General features: G+C 35.2%; 1 protein-coding gene across 2 annotated transcripts in view; it reads left to right on the top strand.

Annotated features, from left to right (window-relative positions):
• The window catches only part of STS (steroid sulfatase), a 93,343-nt gene extending 68,258 nt beyond the window's left edge, over positions 1–25,085 (top strand). For both annotated transcript variants that reach the window (XM_088051409.1, XM_005516841.3), the window contains exon 10: positions 24,133–25,085. In XM_088051409.1, the coding sequence (XP_087907535.1) occupies positions 24,133–24,515 (383 nt within the window). In that variant the 3' untranslated portion in view covers positions 24,516–25,085. The remainder of the gene's footprint in view (positions 1–24,132) is intronic.
• The last annotated feature ends 607 nt before the right edge of the window (positions 25,086–25,692 follow it).

The raw sequence follows: 25,692 nt of genomic DNA, 5'->3' as shown, positions 1-25,692 counted from the left end.
AAATGCACAGGTAATAGGATGGTTTTCTGAATGACAGCACAAGTATGATGTCAGTCTGACCATTTTTATTATTCAGATAGTAAAACAGAAGAATCACTGAATCAAAGTCATAATTTTCCAATAAATGAATATAGTATCAGAGAGTCCATTTTCATGCTTTTTATGAATGACATAATTCTCCATTTTTGCCATTATTAGATTTCCACAGTGCTTCAGTCCAGACTCCCTTTTTTTTTGTTTACCGTTTGACTCATAATATATATATAAATATAGATAAATATATATAGAAATAAATAAAGAGAGAAATACATATTTCTGGTCGTGGTTTTAAAGCAGTAACTGAAAAATTATTGGAAAACTTACTTATTACTTGCTGTGAGATATGGATTAGAACAAGAGCAAAACAGGCTTAAAACTTAAAAGAAATAAAGAAAGTTTATTAAAAAATAAGTAAGGATAAGAACACCAGAATAAACCTCCAGAAAACCTCTTTATCCTCCACTACCCAACCATTCCCTTGTTCACATGACAACATAGAGACGAAAAACTTTGGAACTTTGGTGTTTAAAACAGTTCCAATTCCTGCTAGAGTCTTTTCATCAGCCTTTGTAGAGAAACAGAAGTCTTCTTCTGCTAATCTATGGAGTTTCTCACAAGAAAGCGATTTCTGTTACAGCTTTCTATTTTTCTGACGCCAGCTGCCAGGAAATCCTGTCATCAGTTCACTCCTCCCATTTCACATCACTCTGAGGTGTGTATGGGTCAATGAGTCTAGGGATGTTATTTTTAAGGATGAGTTATTCAAAGGCAAAAATTCTCTTCATCTGTCTCTGTGAGCTTCCCTGGAAACAGAAGTTTTGTCTTTGCCTCTACAACAGCCCCAAATCTTCAACTATTACTTCTCCCCTCTCTATTCCAGCACCTCACTGTATCACAATTACTCCACCTTTTGCTCAAAATCCACACTTTGAACACTCCATTCCTCCCCATATACTCTGTCATGAATTTAAAGGAGCTTTTTCAGAACACTATTGTCTATCTCCATAGCTTTAACAGGAAAATATTTCAGCTTATAAAACATCTCCTTATTCTCCCCCCATCTAAAACTTAACTCTTTTCTTCACTGTCTTTGTTGGTTTTATGATGTCTTTTTTCGTGCTGATTATCTCTCTCTCTGTCTCTCTGGGAAAAAGGAGTAATCTGTAAGTTTTATCCAGTCAGTAAAAGAGTTAAAGTCTTGGAAAGCTGCAGATGTTCATGGTGTCAGGTTTCAGTCCAGCAGCAGAAACTACAAACCAAGCCAGGCCGGCCGGCTCCGTTTCTCTCCCCCCGCCCTCTGCGGCCTTGTCCGGCCTGGAGGGGGGAGAAGGCCGAGACAGAGCCTGTTAACTCTTCAGAAGCTGGAAACCAAAAAGGATCAAGAGAGCCCTGGCTTTACATCTTAAGGTGGTGTTCACAAGTTGATCTCACTTTTTCAATGGTCAAAACTGCTGTCAATTCTTAGAAATGACCGATAATTGGTCAGGAGAAAAGACTCCCAACAGCCACCAGTAGCTTCAACTTCCTTAGTTCCCAAAGCTATCTTAAAGGTAAAGTCACCCTATGACAAATATATATTATATATATTATATACGCTATATATCTTATATATGATATAAATATTTGTATATAATATTACACATCATATATGTATATTTGTTTCATATATATGAAAGAAATGTAGCATACGTTAAATTTTTGGTAGCTGCACATCTTTTTCTTGCTTCTAGTCTGACTTATGCAGGCACATTTCTCACATCATTCAGGGAAGGTCAGAAACTTCAGAGTGAACAATTACCATTTTGCATTTATGTATTTAGAGGCTAAGAGTTCCTCATAACCAAATCAATACACATCTTCATTAACTTATATTAGTTAGGTCAGTTATTGCATTCACAATGTACTTTCCCCTTCATCAGTCCTTTGAAGGAGCCTTTAGAAGATGGCTATGCAATGCAATGATCTTCTCAGACAAGTCTTCAGAATTTAAATCTTGTGCTTTCTAGAGCCATGAGGAAAGTAATCTCTTAGGTTTTTTTCTCTTTTCTTTATCTTTCTCAGCCACAGAAATAAGCTAACACCATTTTTTCTTCATGTCACTTTGACTCACATTTTACCTCTTCCTAGAAAATAATGCACATAATCCTTCACATTCTGAATTTAAAAAAATGAATTAAATATCAGGCAATTTTCTTTTGCTCTCACAGACTTGAGCATGCTGATACTTCACAGAATCACAGTTACAGAATAAGCTGAGTTGGAAGGGACCCACAAGGATCATTGAGTCCAACTTGCTATAATTGCCTTGGAAACAGCCAAGATATATAGTCCTAGTCTTTGAAGGATGATTTCCTGTTATTTTGAAAATTTATAAATATTTGAAATTTAATTTATCTGTTAAAAATACAGAGAAGAAGACATGTAAAGTAGTGATTTCCCATTATCAATACTTCTGCACAGCTGCCTGGTATACCACAGAAGTACCAATAGATAAAAGCAACACCTTTAGAGAAAAAACCCTGCATTTTCTTTCTTCCTAGTTGGGTGTAATTACCTAGGTTTTTAAAGCTCTGAGTAATTTTTTTTAATCATTAAGCATTTATGTTGAAAATAAAACAAATGTAGGATCTGCCTTTACTTGAGATGAGCCACCCAAAATTTTGTGTTGCTTTCTGGGATGTATGTCAGATGATACTTTGGCCTGTTTTAAGTCTGATCACATGTTCTTCTGCTGGAGCAAGTTGACCAGTACTTTTTTATTTGCTAACTTTATAATTTAGAGTAACTGAGTACTAAAAATCTACCAAGAGCAGTGTCTCCAGAATATTACTGGCATATGAATCAGTACTAATAAAAATGCTTTGCTATGACAACTTAATTATAAGGGGAGGATTAATCAGATACAGAACAAATCTATAGTTGAATGAAAATGCATCTTTCAGGCTGAACTGATTGTGTGCAAAATTTTGATTTGATAAGGAGGAAATATATTATCGTGCTGTGTAATAAACATTGAGAAATATAATACAATATAGTCTGCATTATAAAGAAATAATGATCTTCACAGTATTGTTTTACTACTGATAAAAATATATTAATGTTTCTGATAAATGCTAAAGTGACTTTACTAGCAGCACTTCACCTTTTCTATTTCAAAATGGATTTAGTTATTCAGTGGAATATGTCATTCAGTAAACAAAAGAAAAGGAGATTTTCTAGGGCAAGTTCAATTGAAGCAGACTGGACTGCAGTGCCAAACTGGCTTATCATGCAAATATAATGACTTTTAAAGACAGCAGAAATTCACTGAAAAGCTTTATATAGAAATTTCCCACTTTGCTTCACTTAACAAACAAGGTACATTTCAATTAGTGCTTATATTGACTTTCTTGAATGTTGTGAACTACCTCAATTATTGAAATTATTTCAATCAAATTCACCAATGCGGGATGCTTTCTGTAATATCACAAAATCAGTTATTCTGATTCCTGGCTGTTGCAATGTTCTCCAGCATCCAACAGTATTTAATGAGAAATATTTTGCTCTATGGCTAGGGGTTATAGACCCTTCTTAGTCATGAATTTATCCTTTTTCTACATTTTCAGCTGTAAAAATTGAAGTTTGAAAACAAAAAAAATGTAAATGAGAAAGAAATATTTTGGTTTTCAGTTTTCAAACTGAATTTATAGGATAAATTTACAGAATAGTATTTTGGGTTTTATAAGAGATTACTCCAGTTTTACTTTGACTAGAGACATTGGAGTCATAATAAAGAGAGGATAAAGCATGAAAAGTCTTTGATGGGTCATTTTGCAACAACTTTTGGTTTGCAACCTTTCTTGTGAAATTGAGTTAAAATGAGACCTGTTTCTGAAACAATTAAATATGAGGAATACCTTCCACTTTTCCTTACTTCTCAAAAGCACAGTTTTATGCATGCCTTAAAGGGTTACCTTATAAATTAAGGGGGCTTGCATTATTTATGGTGCCATTCTTAGCTTAATTTTTTGTAATATCACATTCAGTGTTAATAGTTAAAAACTGTAAAATGAGTTCATACGCTTAAAACTCTGGCTTGTGAGCATAGTATTGTACTCAGAGGAAAAACACAGAACTTGGAGTTTAGACAAGTAACAGAAACTGGAAAGCTTCTATGAAGCTCTAGAACCAGTTTGAAATGTTTTTCCCACAGTCAAGTTCTCAGTGTGGGGGCAGGCAAATCTAGTGGTCATCTCTAGCAAACAGAAGTGCATTAATGTGTATATAAGGGAGATTTTTGAGTGTTATGTGGTGCCAAAACATTTGTTTGTAAATGCCTGTCCTTCCTTGTTTGGTCCTCTTAGTGCAACTAAGAAATACAATTATCCAGACATCCACAAAGTAAATTAACAATTTTGTTTGCTCTGAATTAGAAAGTATTAGAGTTTTTCCTAAGTACTTGGTATTTTAAAGATATCTCTTAATATTTCTTCTACTTTCTGAATATAAACAAGAAATTTGAAATCATTTATTCTCTAAAGCCTCGTAAGCTTCTTTTTTTTATTACTTTCTTAGTAATAAAAGAGGAAATTTTTCAGTGTGTTTTTTACCATAGGGTGAACAAATGTTACAGCAGCTTCATTTGTAAGATATGGGATGTTCTTGTCATACACAGGAGACCCATTGGCAGAACCCATACCCTTGCCTAACTTTTTGTTTGCTTCCCTGATGAGTTTTTTCCATTTTTGGTTTATTTGCCTTCTCCATGGGGAATAAAGGACTTAAAAGATGTTGTTACAGATTAGTAAAGACTCACATTGATCCTGAGAATGCCAACAGTTGCAGTTGCTTTCATTGCTTAACACCACAAAGGAAGGTATCCAGAAATTTCTTTTGCACAACATCCTCAAAGGGGAGATACTACTATGTGACTTTCATTGCTGTCAAGGAAACATTTTGTTTCCTTACAAAGAAACATCTTTTTTTTTTTTTTTTTATCAAATATTATCACACCAAACTTGTGTCTTTTCTCAGCAAATAACAGATGACAAAGGATAAACCAGATAGAATAAACATTTAAAGGAGTAAAACATTCCTATTGTCACAAAAATTCCAGATTTCTAGCTAGAAAGAATAGACTTTTTCTTTAGTTGTAGTAAAATTTATGTAGGAACATTTTTGTCTTAGAGGGCTGTTCCCCCAGTGAAAGACCATGGTAAATGTCCCTTGACAGTGGCATTATACACACAGACTTACAGTGATCATCTCAGAGTGGTTTTTCTTCATATAAAAATAGAAACCATAACATACTGGTCAATTGAATTCAAAATATCTTGACCTAAATTAGTCATGTTTTTAGTGAACACGGAGATGTTGACAAGTTTCAGTGATCATATAATGACAAAGGCATTTAAAGCAGATAATTCAGTGCTATTTAAACTTCAGCTGTGATGATTTGCTGTCAGATATTTTGTCATGCACTTGTGACGTGTACAAAAGAAAGACTTTAAATCATTTTTTCTGTAAGCTCCACAACTAAGACTTAAATAGAAAAAGGTATCAGTTAGAGCAACTGTCTGATATACTTTAATTTATTTACAAATTTAGCAGTAGTCAAAACAACAACCACGTAAAAGACTAGGTAAAAATGCACTGCAACTTTCAAAAATTAATTTCAGCATTCCAAGTAACATTAAATGTGAGTCTTTAACAATATCTGGAGCATTACACTTCCAAAAATATCTTTAGTTCAATGTTGGATTTGAGCCTGCAGCATTTTGCATGTTATATTCAGAACATAGCGCTGATTCATCCTAATTTTAAAATCTTATTCAAACGGCATATGTTGTCTTAGGCAATGTTCTTCAAGGGAAGTAGTTAATGCATGCACAAACCACATAGAGTATTCTGTGTGCCACAGTCTCTAACATCATATAATTACTTCTAGAAAATAAAGCAAACTATCTGCTTATTAGAGAAATTCTCTGGATACTTGACTGTCAATAGTGAGGTGATTTCTCGGCATGGCATGAAAAGACCCTGCCATGAAAGGCAGAAGAAATAAACAGAAGAAAACACTGAATGGTTGCAGGCTAGGTGCATTTGGACAATACTATGGTGTAGGCCAGTGTGCATCTGTGGACAATGTGCACTCTGTACCATGTATTTCCTTCTAAATTTAAGTTCTGATCAGTACTTTGTACAGAAAGCACAAGTAGAATTGCTCAATAATCAGTGAAACTGTTCTCAGCCTGAGAAGAGCTCACATCTCAGTACAAAGAGTGGTCTTTCTGTTGCTTTCAGATCATTTTATGAGGTCTCAAAATATCAGAGGATATGTAACACATTGAATTTTTCAAGTATCTTTTCTTAAGGCATCTGTAGTTTCTTAAAGTAAAGGTGGGAGGGAAGAAACCCACAGTGAAACATCAAACATATTTCAATAATTTGTTACTTTTGTGTCATTCTTAGTTCAGAGATTTTGTAGTGGATTTATATGAAAGCTTTTTGAAACTGAAGGAGACTACATTTCACTTGTAGTTTTTTTATTGTAGCTCTTCTAGTAGAAAAGCAAATTAGGTGAAATAGTATGGAATAGATTCCTGCACATTGTGACATTTTTCATATTTGTTCAAAGTTTTGCCCCCAAATATTATCAGAAATAATTCTTCAGATACAGTTCACTCATATTCGGGAGATTTTTATGGTATCATGGACACTTAGTTGGACACTAAGGCGAACATTTCTGAGACTCAATTACTCTTCAAGTTTAACATTTTAAAGCAAAATAGGTTTCTAGCATTCACAGTACAAGGGGGAAGTTAGAAATCATGGTTCACTTATGACATTAAAAGTCAACAAGACTATAAAACCTCAATAAAGATCATGATAATTTAGCACTTAGAATTAGCACTAATGCAATAAAGAAAATGTAACCCTTTTAGTATTAAGATATATTAATCACCCTTAAGATAATTTTGTCATTACCAGGTGTGTGCTAATTTTTCACGTACAACCTGTTACCTGTCTGTTGAACATTAATTTTTATATGGTATTATATCATAGAAGCAAGATACCCTGCTCAGTGAGAAGAGTAGTGTCTTCAAGACTCCATAGAATCTTCAAGATTAACTTAATTATATTATGTGGGCTCTCTTCAATGCTATAGGATTTTTACAGGCAGTTTTTCTGTCTGTCTTATCTTTCTGTATCATCCTGTTTGGTGACAAATAGCGAGTGAATCTCAGTCCTAAAAGCTTATAGTTACCTAAGCATTAGTTCATATCCTTGACAACAAAACTACTTAGCCACAAAGCTTTATAGATTGGAGTCAAAATCAATGTCTTGATTACTTGATTACAATGTGTTGTTGATAATTCCAGTTTGAATTCTCTAGCTCTTTACAGAATTGAAATTTTGGAAGGCTTTAGTTGATTTACATGGGTGGTTTTGTTTGTTTTGGGTGTTTTTTTGTTTTGTTTTGTTTTTTGGTTGGGCTTTTTTTTGTTGTTTTTTTTTTAAACAAGGTTCCCCTCCCATCCCTACCCAATGCCAAGCTCCAATACTTTATTATCTTCCAAAAGCCAGCATTGTTAATTAATCACTTGGTGAAGCTGCTAATACAGTACCATGATACATAAGCACAAAGTTAGAGAGAGGTAATAACAAAATATAAATGGTTTCATGAAGATTTTTACTTTAGCATTATGAAAGTGTAAGATTGAAATATTAGACAAGAAAGTGTGAGTAAATAAATCTACCTGAGTGAAGAATTACTTATTCTCTGAAAATGGTGTCTCAAAACTCTGGAATTCCTTTTGAATGTGCTTCTCTCTAATTCTAGGATGCTCTGGGAAACAATAAAATTAGGACTCATTAGTTCTTCATGACCACAGTGTCTTTGAACCACAAATCCTTTAGTTCCATCAGGGTCTAAGTCTGCTTTATCCCACAGCTGGTCATGGAGGCACTTTCATGCACTTTTTTCTATTTCTTCATCTCTCAAATTATCCCAGTCAAGCAAATGGGAATCTGTTGCAACTACATTGCTGTTTCTTTTGATCAGCTGGTACCTTTCTGTGTCAGACGTGATTGTGTTTTACAGAAAGATTCAATTCCTGTCTACGGTAGGTAGGCTGTGGGTTTTAAGGCATTGATATAAAAATGTAATTTTCTGTGCTGTAGGATATCACTCTCTTTTTTATGCAGCATGTCTAAATTAGAAGCTAAACCAATTATATATATATATATATATATATGCATCAGGTGCTTTATATGATATCATAGTTTTATTGTCTGATTTCTCAAAGCCTAATACTCAAACATAATTTTGATTCATGAATATTACATAAAAGTTTAAGATTATGACTTCCACGCATTCAGGATAATACTGATAGCTCTGTAATACTGAATAGTGGATTTCTTGTAGTTGACAATGATTTTTTGAGTCTGAAAAACAATATAATTGATACTAAAAAAAATTTTCAGCTGTAGCCAGAGGCTCTAAGACCACATGTCTATATTATTCAGAAACAACTAGAACTCTTGAACATTCAGGTTAGTTTTCAAAAAGAAACTTACAAGAAAGCCAGAGATTAAATAAAACTTATCATTTTTTTCCAGGGGAAATCAGTTTCATCAGTGAGGCTTATTTGTATCTATGCTGTGAAGGCATGAGCTTATGTGCAAGTATGAGGGGAAATACATGTTTCACAGAAGTGAAGACAATTTGAATTATGCTGTGAGAGGGAAGTTTTGCCTTAAAGCTGAAAATTTGCTAAAAAACCTGACTATTATGTGGGAGCTTTTATCCTCATAGAGCTGATCAGAATAAGAAGACCAAAGGTTGAATCAAAAACATAAGGGAGAGAAAAAAATGTAGCTATTATGTCATGCTGAAACTGAGGTTTTATATATAGCTGAGCTTTTTCAAAACAAATACTGAAAACATGTAAAAAAAGAATTTTTGGAGTCCTGTTTGCAGTTGTCACTTTTAAACTTTGATGGAAAACTTTAGAACTCCAGACATTGTTTTGATTTTCATTCTCTAATTTTATGTTTTGAATAAGGAAAAGATTAGTAATCTGATGCATTCTTTAGTGGCAGAAAATACGTTATGTGACTTGAAATAGGGATTATAATAAAATTAAATCCATTATGGAAAATGAATTATGATACTTGAAATATTTGGATTATAATATTTGGATTTTTCAAAAGTGGCAAAAAATTACCAGATTTTTTTACAGCTATAATCTCTTGGATATCATATTTTGACAGTTTTCAGATTTATCCTGAAAATCTTGCAAAATGCATTAATAAGCTTATCTTAGCACAAGAGTAAGTACTGAACACAAATGTCTCAGTTCAGTTTCACAGTCAATGGAAACAATCAGTCTGTAGGTAGAAAAGCAACTGGGAATTACAAAAAATTGTACAAGAATACAGGTTGTTTTCTCATATGCTTCAGTTCATTCAGCTCTGCTCTAGAGGAACTGTTGGGTTATTTAGAAGTTCTGGTGATTTCAAGAATCCTGGGTAGGTCCAAGGACTGTGCTGTGGCAACAGCAAGCTGGCTTAGAAGACCATGGTGGTATTTACAGAGAGGCTGTAATAATCAAGACAAAGGTGATGATAAATGCTTTAACTGGATTTGGGAACATGATACTAAATAGATTATGCAAAGCCCGTATCTACTGATAATTATCAAAGGCCTCATTTTCCCCTCTTTTATATTACCAAAATATTTAAGGTCTCCAGATAGGTAGTGTTTAATATCTATCAGTGCTTTTAAATGGTGATGACATACTGATTTTTGAAAAGAATTAGCCAAACTGAGACAAACCAAAACAATAAACTTGAACTAAGTTCTGAGAAATATTTTGTTGCTAATGCTAATATAACTAGCAGGTGGAGAAAAGTAAATGTGCCACTTGTGCTTCAGAAAATATTTTTGAGTAGACATCTTTCAAAGCATTTAATCCATGGGAAGTGTTTGTATTTGGAAGATAGAAAACATGAAAAAAGCAACACTACTCTCTTTAACACAGCTTAAATGTGAAAATGTTACAGATTTTTATCTCTTAATCAAGAGACATAAGTATAAATTATTTGAATGTTTTGAAGTATAATTCTATTAGTGGGTATTTTTCAAACTAAGATGTTGTCAAATGATTACAAGGACAATGTCTGCATGTCAAGCCTGATATATATTGCCATGACATGGAGGAGTCAGAAACAGGTTTCTACCCCATTAACACGTGAACCTTAGAGCTTGGCTGAGCCTGTAAACACAGTCTCTCCCTGGACACACAACAGTTCCTATGATATTTATACTTTGTCTTTTCTAACTAATTTCAGGCAATTTGTTTGCTTTGTGGACCAAATTGACCTCTGATATTTTTTGCCACCCTGCATTGTTAGATTTTTGCATTGCAGTTGCTACATACTTGCAAAAGCTACGCGAGGACACATTATGTCTCAGGGATGTAGAGGAGAAGCTTTAGGAAGGCTTTATCTGCATTCTTGGACATCTGTAAGCTGTGTAATATGTCTGTATATGGGTATCTTACTTCTCCTGTAAATTCTGACCTGCTCTTGCAGAGCTAGTTGTGGAAGCAGATAAACTTTTTTATGTTTAACATTTTGGTCTTTTTATGTTTGATATGGGAGTAGTGATCCAAGATTCAACAGGACAGGCAAAGCTTTCAAAGTGAGGGTGAAGATCTGGAAGACAGGTAAATTGTTTAGCAGATCCATCTGCCTGGCCTGACTATCACTTGAATGCACTTTGGTTGGAAGATTTCCTATTCTCTAATCCTGTTCAGGTTCCTTTGTATGGCTACAGAGTCTAAGTGCCAAGACCTCAGTTAGGAATTCCCTCTGGGTATCAGTAAAGAGTTTAAGAAAGACTAATCTTGGACATGTTAAGGGTAAATGACAGCTAGTTAGAGACTTTGGAAATGTGAGAGAAAGTGTGTTTTAATTAATAACAAGATGAAATTGAGGTGAATGACTGTCAGCATGCGGTCATAATATAATATGAAGGACTATATATGAAGCACTATAATATGAAGGAAGGATTACTGCAAACCATTGCTGAATGCTAAACAAAACCTGGTTTACAGCTGAAAATCATTTGTGTAATCAATTTTCTTTTCCATTGCAATGAATAAGGAATACATGTAAGGTTATTTGCCTTGTGAAGAATAACATAAAAATGCTTAGAAGGGGCCATGGTAGTAAATAAAATCAAAAAACATTTTCTAGTCCTTTGTGTTGCCATTACTATTGTCACATATTTTATAAGGAGTATTTTGATAAAGAAACCAGCTAAAATTGAGAGATAGAAGATGAGTTTGTAGAAATGTGAATTAAAAATTTAATGTGAGATTCAACAGTCCAGAAACAACTACCAGTATGCAGATGTTTCTATTTCACAATATCATGTCATCACTCTTAACTGCAGTGAGGAGCAAGGGCATATATAAAATTTATAACTGTCATGTAGTGCCAAAAGCACTTTCAGTTGTTCTGAGAAAGTACAATGTGTAACTGAATGACTTCAGACTGCAAACAGTTCTATATTCTCTTTATTTATATCACTTCTTAAAATAAGGGGTCAGAGCCCTTAAAGAAAACTATAATGTATGGAAACATACTCTTAGACCAGTAAAAATATGTAGAATTTCATGCTCAAGGATAAAGCTTTCTTTAACTTGTCTTTGTAATTGTCTCTCTTATACATCATGGACCTCATAGTGCCACAAGAAGCAATAATAGGTGTTGGATTAAGTTTATGAGATAAGTACAGTCTTCAAAGGTACTTTGAGGCTTGTTAGAATTACTACATTGCATTATATAGTTAGTAAAAAATAAAAGATCAAGCCAAAGGCAACTAACATGGATTCTACCACCTCATTCACAGTATTGGTCTAGCTACTGTGCTCCAGAAACTAGAGGCAAAAAAACCCTACCAGTATTCCTTTTGCTACTCATGTGTCATCAAAACCCCTCACCCTTTGTGACCCATGAAAATTATTGGATAGAAGTTTTAAGTCATTTTTAGGAGAGATATCAAGTGCTGCCTGAAGTTCTAGCACTTTTGTCTTTATGTACACAAAAATCTGTAAGAAAATATAGCACAGGGAATGAAGGACGGAGGCTGGAGTTACCGAGGTCCATTGCTGCATTCTTCTAGCTTGAGATGAACTCACTCTATAGCTGATAACATCTCAGCTGAGCACAGTGGGCATTGTGTAGGACTATCCTATGCCCATGAATCTCTCCAAGAGGCCTAAGAGCTGAGAAGGGCTTTGTTCAAATGCTGCACCTAGGTCCACATATCACATAGCTCAAAACCACCTGGATTTACCTGGATATATTTAGTATGTCATGTATGCATATACATGTATGGATGAGCACTTCCTATAGGCCTTGAGAAAACATTAAATAAATTCCTCAGTATATCCATTAATATATATCAGTGTTGCAAAAAACTAAAACAGTTCTCATTAACTGTTTTATTAAGCAGTAGCACAGATGGCCAAAAAATAATTTACTCATTATTTTTTGTCAAATAGTTTGAAGTAGGAAATTTGATGGAAGTTGAGCAGCATATGCAGATCCTTGCTTAAACAATTAGTTAAGCACACAGAAGTTTCAGTCATAGAATACATTGTAGTTTGCTAAATTTAAGCATGTGGTTATTATTTAAAGATAATGTAGGAATACTTTGTCGAACTGAAGGCAAACAAGATTAAATCATCAGTAAATTCACAGGGATTTTAACATTCACTTCAGTGCACCACAATTTTGCAAAAGGTGTAGAAATGGAATTTAGAATAGACAATGCAACAGGTAATTGAGGGATGGGACAAACCAAATGAACTGTGAGATAGTCATCTGTACCAAAATCCTTATTTAAACTCCAGAAAAAGTTTGTGAAGGATTTGTATTTGAAAAAGTTAGTAGATAAAACACCAAGTGAAAGTAGCATGCCAATAAAATGTCTTTGTCTTCTGCAATAAAGGAAATGAATGATAGTAGCACAAAAGTTACAATAGAAGACACCATACATCAAGAGAGCTCTTAGAAAATACATTGTGGAGAGCAATTGTGCAGTGGCAAAGGGATGAATTGATGACAAAAACAAAATTCACTTGAAATACCTGAAATGAGATTTTGTTCTATAACTGGAACAGAAGAAACTGTACATTTATATGAGCAAGATACAGCATCTCATAAGCAGTGTTGATGCAGATGAACTGTAGTTAGTGACTGTATTTCAAAGGTCATTGAATGATCATTAAGGATAAGTAAGACTCATTTTAAAAAAGTATGCAGAAGTAACATATATGAACGAGGAAGGGAAACCTCTCTTTTCTGCCCATGTCAGTGAAATATGTGGGGTTTTACATGTATGTCCTTAAGAGGAGGAAATTTTTAACATCCTATGGATGAGCACTGTGGGACTTTCATAAGCAGCAGCATCTTGTAGATAGATATTTGATAATAAAAACAAAATTGAGGGTATACTAAAGAATACTGGAGAGACAAGTTCAGCTTTCTAAGTGGGGTGACACTTCATCCTGAAGGTGAGTCGAACAGAACTGTGAGTGACCCTGCACTGACAGTGACTACTGACAGAGTAATGTCTTCCAGCACCTGAGAAGAACGAGCAGAGCTGGGTGCTGGTAAGACTCCACAGTAGCCCAAGTCCTGGAAAAGTAGTGAGTCAAATTCAAGGTACACCCAGGGAGTGCAGTCAGGAGCAGGAAGAAATGAGAGCACAGACAGAGTTGGAAGGAAGGCTGTAGTCTGGAGACACCCAGAGACAGGGCTGGGAACTGGCCACTGCTGCACCACTCAGGCAGGGACTGGTGACCTTGGGCTGAGCTGAAATAGGAATCATGGTCCATGGGCAGGTTGCACTTATGAGGGTCCACCCAAGGGCTGGGCAGTGAGGCTTTTTGGTTCCCTCAAGAGTCATAACACTTTGGTTTTTTGCAAACTCTGAGGATGGTGATGACAACATGTCCATGTCTACAGTGTAGATGCCTACAGATGAGCTAACCTGAGAGTTGCTCTCATCAAAAGAGAAACAAGCATAACTCTTCTCATCCTAAACACCTCTAACAAAGTTAAGAAGCAGATAAGTATAGGCTGGTAACATAAAGACCCATAGTTTACATAAAGACCTGCACGTTGGCTGCAGTGATCCAAAATTAGGTGAGGTGACCAGATTGTCAGATTGAATGCTAAGTAGTAGCAAAGTGATGAGCAATAAATCCTATTTTAGTAACATGAATTTAAAAGTGGAGATGCCTTGCTACCTTTTTTGCAGTCTGAAAATAGTGTTATTGTGCTAAGTGATGGGAAGAACACTATAGGAGTTTTTTGAAGTTGACTGGGAATTGTGGACTCAGGGAATTTATTTAGTGTAATCTCTTCTTTTAAATCAGCAGAAATTCAAAAAAGAGCTTGTCTACAAATACAGATAAATAAGATAGCCATTAGAATGTGCAATAAAATGCAAATAGTGAATCAGTTTTGGAACACAAAGCAGCATTTTATTCATGCATTAGTGTCATGAAAGAACTGACAAGAATGGTCAGAAAGATATTGAAATGCAAATCCTGACTAGAGTGGCACTGTCATAAATATCTTTAAAATCTAATTAAGAAAGTGCCACTCACTTTGCTTGTTCAATTTTCCTTTTAACACAAGACTAAAATTGTCATTTATATTGTCTGGTAGCTATCAGCTCTCTGACGATTGTCTCCCTTTTTCTTACAGGTGGTGGTGGTTATGGGGCAGCTCTAATTGTGGAAGCATAGGCGTCCCTCCACAAAATCACTTAAAAAAATTTCATTAAGTCTCATTTAAGCTTCATTCCTTGTCACCAGACTTTGTCTTTAATAGCAAAACACATTGGCAAAGTAATCTATCAAAGAAATTGCAGAAAAACTTGTATCAAAAAGTAACAAGTTTCCATAGATTCATAGACATATCTTTTACTGATATTAGACTTTTGTATGTTACAGTTTACAGCAAAGTTGTTCCTTAAGGTTTCCTCAAGAGTAGAAGACAATTGCTGCAGACCACTTTTCTGGACTTGAGTGCTGCCATTCATGAAAGACATTGAAGTGTCAGTGTGATATGCATTAGTGTTTGTTCTCCACTGAAGGACTTAAATAGCTTCAAGTATCTGATTCATAATACGTAGGTCACTTTTCCTTCAGTAATAACTCATGAGTCTTAACATTACTTACAGCACATTTTTGTTGGACAGAGAGCAGCTCCTTTCTCCCCTCTTAACTGTGTCTTTTTACAGTGTTTTCATCCTTTTCCTATCTGTTTATTCCCCTTTCTCTCCTTATTTCTATGCTTCTAGTCTCACTGACAGTGAATCCCACTTTGATCCTCTTAATTGATCAAACCCTTCTGTGAATCTTTCCCTTCTGCAACTGCAGAAGCTGTAATGAACTCTGACCCTCATGAGGGTTTATCTGTCATTTGCCTTTTGTTTTTCAGTCTCACAAGTTCCTTCATTTCCACTGCTCTCTCTAGAGAAGCCTCTCATTTTAAAAGTGGGTTTGGAGTTGGGTTTTTTGTTGTTGATGATGATGATGATAATTTTATAAGATGTTTATGGCTTCTTTCTTTACTCATTTATTTTATTTTTTATTATATCAAAAAGAAACATATTTTTGCTCTGCATTAAACATCTGAATCACTTTTGTTTCTTGCTGTAGTTCATTGCAACCGTTTCATCTACTTGATTATTGAAGATGGTTTTTTTTCCTGCTTCCTAACTTGCTTTATGGACATCATCTTTACTCCATGTTTGCCCCCGTTGTATTTTTTTCCCCTCTCTCTACTTGATCTTCCCCATGTCATGGAGGCACCACAATCAAGGAAAACTTCCGAAAATCTCAAATCATCTCCCAAATCCCTTCTTTCTGTTCAGTGTTTCAACCACAGAACTGGAGGAAGCAAAACAAGCATCAAGTGTCATTTACCTAAACTATCTCATTAAGAATTTTAATTTACTATCTTGAGCCTCATATCAGAACAGCTGCAGTTGCATTTGGGTGACACAGTTATGGACATATTATTTGATAAGTGTGAAATAACATGACTGTCAAAAGAGAGAAGAGCATTTCCAGCATGAACAGACACCATGAAACATGTTTGTATCAAGCTCAAGAAAATTGACCTAATCATCTGATATACACTTCTGCTCACAATGTTTTAGGTAGGAAAGTGTTCCCCCTGACAAGCATGACAAATACTGTTACAGTATTTTCTTGCCTTTGCTCTGCTCTGTGTCAGTGGCAGCAGAGTTATTGTTAGGCTCAGGCAGAGCTATTTATACCCTGGGATTTGCAGTGCTCCATTTCTTACCAGCATTCCCCTACTTAGTCTGGGAGAGAGAGAGAGAGAAATAAAGGGAATGAAAAGAAATTAAATACTGTCCTTTAAAAAAATACAAACTCTACTCCTAATCATAACAAGAGCATAAAGCAAACTTATTATCATAGCTATTTAAGCTGAAAAGGAGACTTCATTTTTTTTCCTTTCTGTTTCTTATTTTCACTTCCCTTTATCCTGGTTTAGACAGCAAGCTAAGGGGCAGGAATATGGCTGCAGCATGGAAGGCACAAGCCAGACTTCCAGACCAATTCACTGAATGAGTCCTTACTAAACCCACCCCCCAACAACAACTACAACAAAAAACAGAAACAAAAAAACCCAAACAAACCCCTCCCCAAAAAAAACAACCAAAGAACAAACACCACAAAGTCCCAGTAAAACCCCAAAAAGACCCAATGAACAAACCCTGAAAATTCAAGTTCAAAAACAAAAATTATTTTGTATTAATTGAATGCCAGACCTAAGTAATCTTTTATGAAAATGATGCTGTTGTTTCCATCCAAGTCCTGTATAAGGAACAGTTAAAACATATTCATCTCATCTGCATCCACAGGACATCTTTCTATGTTCTTGTTTCGCAGAGGAAGGAGGTTCTAGCAGGTTATTGCATTTCTGAAGGGTAAACCCTGTTTTTCACTGCACTATACACATGCATTTTTAAGCTGAAAATTATGAGAGAGTCAGGATTCTTTTCTTTTTCCATCACTTACTGTCATCTGGAGAATAGCTGGAGATATCTACATCCACTTTGCATCCAACCAAAACAAGAAAATATTACTTTACTAAAACTCTTCCTTTCAAATGCAGACATTTTTGCTTCCTGGAGAACTGTGAAATCAAGTTTGGCTTTTGCATAAAGGTCCAGACTGGAGAACTGCTGGATTTCTCTGAAATACCATTACCTTAAACAAGCTTGTGAAAAAGAAAATGCACTTCTAGAAATGTTCTTAAAGACAAATTTGTAATCTGTACCAGAGTCTCTGCTGATCATCTGTAAGAGAACATTCTGTGCTTTGTCCTTTTCATGCTAAGGTTTTTAATTCAGGATTTTGAAGGGTTTTTGCATTGTTTGCTCAGTATTAGGAAAATTGCAAATTTATGGTTTAACATCACTGGTAATCTTTTACTAGTTCCACATTCTGGAAAATACATTAATTTTCTATCATAGGGATAAAAACTGCTGTCTCATATTTCAGGTTCTAAACTGCACATACATCTTTAGAATAAAACAAAATTTCAGTCATTCTGTTTTTTTGTTTAAATGTAGGACTGCCTGATACTGATATTTTTTTGCACCAAATTACTTGAAAATATTAATTTTAACTCAACTTTTTTTGTCTCATGAAAAAAACTCCTTTCCTCTCTTGTCATTTACGCTTAACTGAATAAATTTTCAATTTTTTTTTTCCAAAAGGTTTTTAAGTGACCTAGTAACTTTATAAAAATAAAGAAAAAAATAAAATAATTCAACTAGCAAAGACAGTTGTAAGGAAGAGAAATTAACCCTTTTCTTCAACTTTTTAAAGTAAGGAAAATGATTATTCAGTATTCTTTGGCATAGCACAAAATTTCAGGCAACTGCAGTTACAAAATTTCTATTTTTAATTTTTAATGTAACTTTTTAACAGTTATTTCTTTGGTTTTAGATGTAAATCTGGTAACTTAAGCATTAGGCATGGTAGTAATTTTCATATTAATGATTTTGAATACTTCACTTGCATTCCATGTGTCAACAGCTTATTTTTTTTTGACATCCAAATTTTGAAAACTTTCTGAAGAAAATAATATATAAAAAAAATCCTGATGATGGGTTTGGTTTTGGCTGATGCAAACTTGTCTAAAAATATCTGCAAAAATTGCTTAGGACTTCCACTGCATCTTTGTCCTGTGTTTGATTAGTATCAGGACAATTGCTCTCTGAATCTTACAGATCTCTTCACTCAGAAAAATTGCATCCACTTTATGAAAAATGAAAATGATTGTCCTCAATTTATTTTCTGTAGTAGAATGCATTCCTTAAGGACAGGAAAAAAAATCAAAATACAAAACACAGTTCTGAATAGGTTTCTCTTTAGGTTTTGCTATCTTTGGCAAAGTCTTATCTTTGTTCCTAGGGGTGTTCTTAACTGATTAATTGATTAACTGAGTGACTGACTCCCATGGAAAGCTATTACATGAAAATCAAGCCTTTTTTTCATAAGCAATATAATAAGGCTTTTCTGTTTTCAAGGACTTTTAATAGAGATTGAAAATGACCCGGTTTTTTTGGTTGTCTGTTTTTTGTTTTTTGTTTTCTGATTTGGTTTGGTTAAGGTTTCTTTTTTGTGTGTGTATGCCAACATCTTCTGTCTTCAGCATACCATCAACTGCTGCTTAGATGAACTGAAAATTATATGGACCATTCAGCAAGTAAATATTCTTCAAACAAATCTTTAGCAGGTGTCTGGATCATTTACATTAAATTGCTACAGATGGATTTTTTTCTTCCAGAGCAATATGCATTCTTCCATGTTGCTATCACCTAAGACATCCAAATATGAGGCATAACATTGCATTATAGCACTTCCTACTATAGCAGCATAATTTCTATACCCACAGATTCTTCCCTTCTAAGACTTTCTTCAACAAGAAAACACTGCAAATGAACAATCAATTCTTTTTGAAGGTAATGAAGAAGAATTCAGGAAAATAATTCTTTTTAATCTACTACAATTCAACAGATAATCTTGACTTTTGAACAGAATTCAGTAGAAGTTTCTCATACCATAGCATTTACTCTAGATAAAGAACTCAGTCATGAGATTTCTGTCATCAGCAATCTGGGCATGGATTCAGTGTGTCTTCTATTTTTCCTGCAGCAGTTGTTCAGTGTGGCTATTAGATATTCAGGAGCGTGCAATCCTTTCTGGTTTAGTGGATACTTAACACCGTAGGTTTTATTCTAAATATTTTAAAATCACTACTGCTGTTTTTTTCGTGGTTTTCACTCAAATACTGTAAATTCTGCACAGTTTTTTATGCAAGCCTCTTCTAGCAAGAACTGATTGTTGTAAATCAACATTGTGTCTTTGAATATCAGTCAGTTATTTTCCACTGACACTGGGACAAGATGTGCTGTCTTTTGACTGATTAACAATATACCACCCAGATATACATCCAATATAAGATACCCAGACTCTTAAAACAAATATCTAAAAAAAAAAAAAAGACACTTTCATTGTAAGAACAAAAAAGTTACATATTTTTAAATTCAAATGGCATATTTAATGTGATAAAATAATATGTATAGTTTCATTATAGTAACCAAATAGTATTGTCTTTGTTATATAGACCTATATATAGTTCTACAAGAATTTCAGAACTGAAGCCTTTTCTACACTGTTAAATTATCAAAGAGCTGAATATATGTGATATCTGCTATGAATAAGATTAGCAGAGAACCTAAAAATTCTGAATGAAGTTAGAGGAAGCAGGAGGAACGGATTCAATCCAATAACAAGAGTTATCTGAAGAAAGTAATTTTCAAGTGAGCTGCAGTTTTCATCTGCTACCTTGTAGAAATGTTGAGAAGCATGAGTTAGAGTGTGGGAGTTGACAATGGCTACAGAGCACACTTGAGACACAGAAAAGTCTGTCTCAATTTATGATTTTGAGTCTGCTACACCCAAATGGCTCCCGTCAGAGGCATCTGAATTCAAGCAGGGACTAGCTCCCCAATGTACAGTGGAGAACAGTCCTGTTTAACTTGTTCTTCTACAGAAAGAGGCAACACAATAATATGAAAAAAGGAAATTACAGTAGCTGCAAACCTGTAAAGCTACTGTGATAGATTAAATTCAGTGAAAATTAAGTCCCAGGCAATAATGCAACAATAGCTTCTATTCATTCAAGCACTGCTTATCAGAAAACACCAGTTAGCCATAAATGATTAAGAAGGGTGCATTTATAACAGAAATGGCATCCCTATCCAGTGTGTCACTTCATCTTGAATATATTAATATATCTTACTGAGAGACTTTTATTTAATCTCATGGCCTCTGCCGGTCTGTTAGAGCTACTATTGTCTGTTTGAGAGGATAAATAACTGGGTTAAGGATAATGAAAGGAGTCTTCTAGGGAGATTGAACACTGAATAGCTATGTTCATAGCAGATTTGCTTGGACTAATGGCAACCTATCTTAATTTGAAACTATTCAGAAGTACGACTTCTTTAGTTTTTGTTTTTTTTAACATGTAAAGGAAAGAGGTATTCTGAGAGAAAATTTATTGGACAGCTCAGAGAACTGAGAATTGCAGGAAAATTGGACTGAAATCATTTGTGAAGCACTGGGACAGGACCTTTAAGGGTGCTACAGGCTTAGAGCCTGCCTATGGTTTCAGAAGGGGCTTGATATACTTGGCTTTGGGGAAGCCCTGACAATTTTACTACTAACTTCACTGTGGAAGAGGCATTCCCTTATCTTTTTATATAACAAGGGTTTAGTATCCAGATGCTTTGGAGAACACAGGTACCATTAATTACTAGGAGATTAATTTGATCCTTGTAGTTAACCTTCTTACAAAATGAGATTTTATATCAGCTGAGAGACTGGAAGAGACGTCTCTCTTTTTAATATTGTGCCTTATATAGTTCATCAGCTTTACTGATGATTAGAAGTCTGACAGTTCTTAATGTCTCCTGGTATATTGCACTGGCTGCTCCACAGCCACAGCCACTGACAGAGAGGCTTTAGTTTTTATAATGCTTAGGAAATAGGTGTTTAGAGTCTGCTGCTGCTTCTCTAGTTCCAGGAGCACTGCTGCAGTGCAACAGATAAACATTGCAGAGTAACAGGCTTTGCACTCCCAGAGCTCAGTGTTTTGCACTGTATAATCATGACATTCTATAGCTGCTTATCTGATGATAAAGTACCATCAGCTCTTCAAAACACTAGCAATGTCACTCAGACATGAGATGATGTCACACATGTCTTGTCCCAAAACCCACGCATGATTTTTCAACATGCTGTATGCTCTTTGTATATCAAAACCTAAACAAGTCTTTATTTTGTGTGGGAAAAAAAGCATAGTGCAACTTCCTTGTTTTTTTCTTTTCCCTATTCCTTACCTATATGGGCTGCTTGTACCAACTTCCATTAATTTGGACTACCCGAGTTTGTACTGCTATCTGTAAGCCCTTGAGCAGACCTGGTGCTACAATGCCCAGCACCAAAAAAAGTGGATGAAAATTTTCTTTTCAATTTAATTCAGCACAAATGTACCATGAAAGACCAATGTGTGGTAAGACAGCTTGACCACAAAGTTTTCCTGTGCATGGCTAAATTGGAATGTCTTTTAACTGACATTTTAGTAGACATATAATTTTCTTTTGTTGGTCTTCTGTCAAGTTGCTATAGTGCTGGGAATCAAATTCTCAGGTATGGTAAGTGTTGCATGGTCTATAATGGTGTACAGTGCACTGACTGATCAAGCCCTTTGGCTCTTTATGTTTTTCACCATCTATCTTGCCAATTAAACATGTCTAAGGAGCCTGAAACAATGCTTAGTACGGAATTTCATGCCTTCTCAGAATGCAAATTCTAAATCTCAGTAAACAATAGGTATATTTCTTGGAAATGTTCTGTGCATAAGTTCAAAGAAATTTAAGTAGCAGTATTTGATTTTGTTTATTTTATTTCTAAGAAAACAAGAGATTCAAGTGCCAGACCAACCTTTCAAAATGTTACTGGAGGTAGATGAAGGAATGCCATCTTATGTCACCTGGCCTTCTCTTGCTTTGCCTTCCTTTAAATTTCCTTTCATTTTTTTCCCAGTAAGACTGTGCCATTGAGGCTGTCACAGCCAGAGCCTTTTAAAACCTGCCACATCCTATTGTCTGTGCCAGCAAGTCACTCAGCCTTTAAAAGTTCTTCCCCTTTGCTGACTTCCAAGAAGCATTTAGAGGGTTCTCCCAGTCTAATGTGTATAATAGCCATCGCCTATCCAACCCCGATTTAAGTGGAGATGAAGTGAACTGGTAGTCCCCAGGCTCTGTCATTGAATTGGTTCCTAAAGGTAAAATCACTTCTAATGTGAAAAATTCTGTGGAACAGAAGAAGCTGTAAAGAATCTTAAGGTCACCTACTGTCCTTTAAATCCATGCTATTGTCTAGAACTGCAGCCTGTGACTCCTTAGTCTGCTGAAGCATTTCTCTTTAAACTTGGTTTGTTTTTTTTTTTCTTTAAAAGCTGAGTGTGATGTAGGTACAGCATGGCATATACCAGTTTATCTTTGCTCTAGCCATCCCATATTTTCTAGTGCCTTTAATTTTGTTGTACTGATGGTCTGATTAATAAATATTAACTACTGTAGCACACATAAGTCTTTGAAAGTCTGTTACTAAGCTAACAAGCTTTCTGTGACCTTAACAAAATTTAACAAAATATCAGAAAGAGATTTTTCACTCAGTATTTAAAAACATGAGGTGATAAAAAGAAAATTCACAGTAGGGTGCTGAGAAACGTAAATTACCAATGACTACATTTTTCCAATGTTTTTATAGTCTCAAGTGGACAGGAAATCTGACATTATAGATCTCAGTTGTTTAATAATCTGCTTTTATTAAGAATAAAATACAGATGTTTCTTACTCTAATTAATTATTCTTTGTTCCATTTCTGAAGAACTATATACTTCACTGGCTGTAGGAGGATGGTATGCTTCCCTGGAAGTTCTATTCTGTTTCTGCCTTTCCTATTTGTTCTGTGATACTTGAGGAAAATAGTAACAACTTTTTTGTTCACATCTTTCTTGTTAAGTGTTTCTTGATCCTCACAGACCTGTTTGAGACTGCTTCTTGAAAGAACTAACTGATATTTTCTTATTAATATTCCAAGAAATAACTAGGATTTTCAAACAGTGAAAACACAAACTGAAGTTACATGAGGATGGACAGCTCAGTTTTCTCTGCAGAGAAAATTAAACTGAGAATGACCAATCTATAAATGAACTTTGGTTCTCATTTTGCAAAGCAGAATGTCACCTAAGAATTTTCCTACTGTAAATGTTATTTATAATTTATAATTTACATTTGGAAAAATCATGTAGAAGCGTAAGACAGGAATTTAGCACCCATTATGCCTTTTCATGTAATCCCATTTAATAAAATGAGTATCCAGGTGTTTACAATGAAGAAATGGGGCAGAGGACAATGGGTTAATGCAACAAAGAGAGGAAGAGAGAGAAAAGGTAACAATGAAATTATTTCAATCAGCAAAATGAGAAGCAGATGGGGCCCATCAGTGGGTAAATATGGTCAAGGGGCAAAAATACATTTTAATAAGCTTTGAAGAAGATTTAGTATATATTTCTGCAAATCTTCTTAGTACTGTTTATTGTAAAACACAAAATTATTTAAAGTATTCTATGATTTAGTTAATCAGAATTCTTCCATGGGAATGAAATTATCATAGTTGTTTCATTAATATGTGTAGCATAAAAATCACCATATTTTGCTTATTTTTGCTTTGCTCAATCTTGTTTTACTCTTTCAGTGTGGTGCAGTCTCTGTTACAGAGTGTCTGTACTATCTTTTTACTAAAAGACTGACTTGCCATGTTGGTGGAATTTCCTAAGATAAGGGACTTCCATTATGTCATTTTATCACTTTATCACCAGCTGTTTTGTGGCTGTAAATTGCAGGTGAATCTGTCTGGAAAGTGTTCTTCTTCACTCCAAACTTCAGTCCTGAGGATTCCAGTGGTTGCTATGATTCTCACGTTTGCTTCTGCCATGGAGGATTCATTACACGACATGATCCTCCACTGCTCTTCGATCTGTCCAGAGACCCTGAAGAGAAAGTCCCACTGACTCCAGAAACTGAGAGCCATTTCTACGAAATCCTCAGGATTGTGCACCAAGCAGTAGACAACCACACCAGATCCCTGCATGCTGTTCCTAACCAGCTGTCATGGGACAACCTTCTATGGAAACCATGGCTCCAGCTCTGCTGCTCATCTCTCTTTCAGTCTTGTTATTGTGACTATGAGTCAGGAGGGAGTCCACTGCAGCTGCATTTGGGATAAACAAGCTGAAATTCCTTTTCAGAAACTGGACCTGCAGAGTGAGGGTGTCTGACTTGAACCTGTGGTTTTGTTGCGTTGGAGGACCAGTCTTTAAATACATATTGCAGTAGAAGAGAATTTCAATCTAGAAAACCTGACAAGAGTGGGAAGGCAAGACACACCTCCTCTGTCTTTATCACTCAGCATGAAGGACATGTTGCCATCCTCATCTATACATGGGTAGACTTGAAGGCATTTTCTATGGGAGAGTTTTCTAAACCTTCAGCTTGAGCTTTTTTCTTACACAGCAAAGAGTTTGCCTATTGGTTCTGTCAATCACAACTACTGAATCATAACTACTAAATGCAAACTTTCCTGTCCTTTTTACTAAGTGTTATCCATTAGTAGGACATAACACTGAGTAATTGAAAACAGAGAGATAATAGTGGAGAGTGACAGTTGTTAACTGATGGATAGGTTAAGAGGAAACTTGCAGCAGATCTCTATCAACAGCCTTGACACATATGAAAAAACTGACAGATTACCAGCAGTCTAACTTTGAATGTGCCATAAAAATGCACAGAGCTATGGTAGTGGAAGACCTTGTGTCCATATTAAAATGATGCTCCCCAGCATCCCTGCTGTCATGTCCTATTGCATGACAGCAACCTTTGTTTCGAAAGGACACCAAGTGCACCAGCTGTGTGCTTGAGTGTCTACCATATATATATATATATATATATATATATATATGCACAAGCTGAATTTGTAACCCATAAATCCTTCAGTCCCTGATAAGGGACATAAGGGATCATAAGGAATCATAAGGCACACCCTCATGATCATATTCCAGTTGTCTTCCTTTAAATATCTTTGCCATCTTTTAAGCTCTTTGAATAGGATAAATAATTTTCTGAAAATAAGCTTGGGCTTCAGTACTCAAAGCCAAATATAACTGTATCTGAGTTCTTAGCAAGGTCTAGGGAAATCTACTGTCCTCGAGGGCTAATTTTTGTATCCATTTTTATCTCTTTCTTATTCAGGCACATTTTCTTTCCACTCTACAGGCAGAGAAACTATTTTCTTTGGCATATTGCAGACGAAAAGAAGATATCAGCAAAATACTAAAATGATTTGATGCCTGATAATAGAAGGTGACTTGCTCCTTATCAGAAAGCAGCGGCTAATTCCCACATTA

The sequence above is a fragment of the Pseudopodoces humilis genome, chromosome 2 (assembly GCF_049639895.1).
Source record: "Pseudopodoces humilis isolate 2021_Gansu_Grassland_sample_001 chromosome 2, ASM4963989v1, whole genome shotgun sequence".
Taxonomy (NCBI): Eukaryota; Metazoa; Chordata; class Aves; order Passeriformes; family Paridae; genus Pseudopodoces; species Pseudopodoces humilis.
This window is presented reverse-complemented; position numbering and strand designations above follow the sequence as displayed.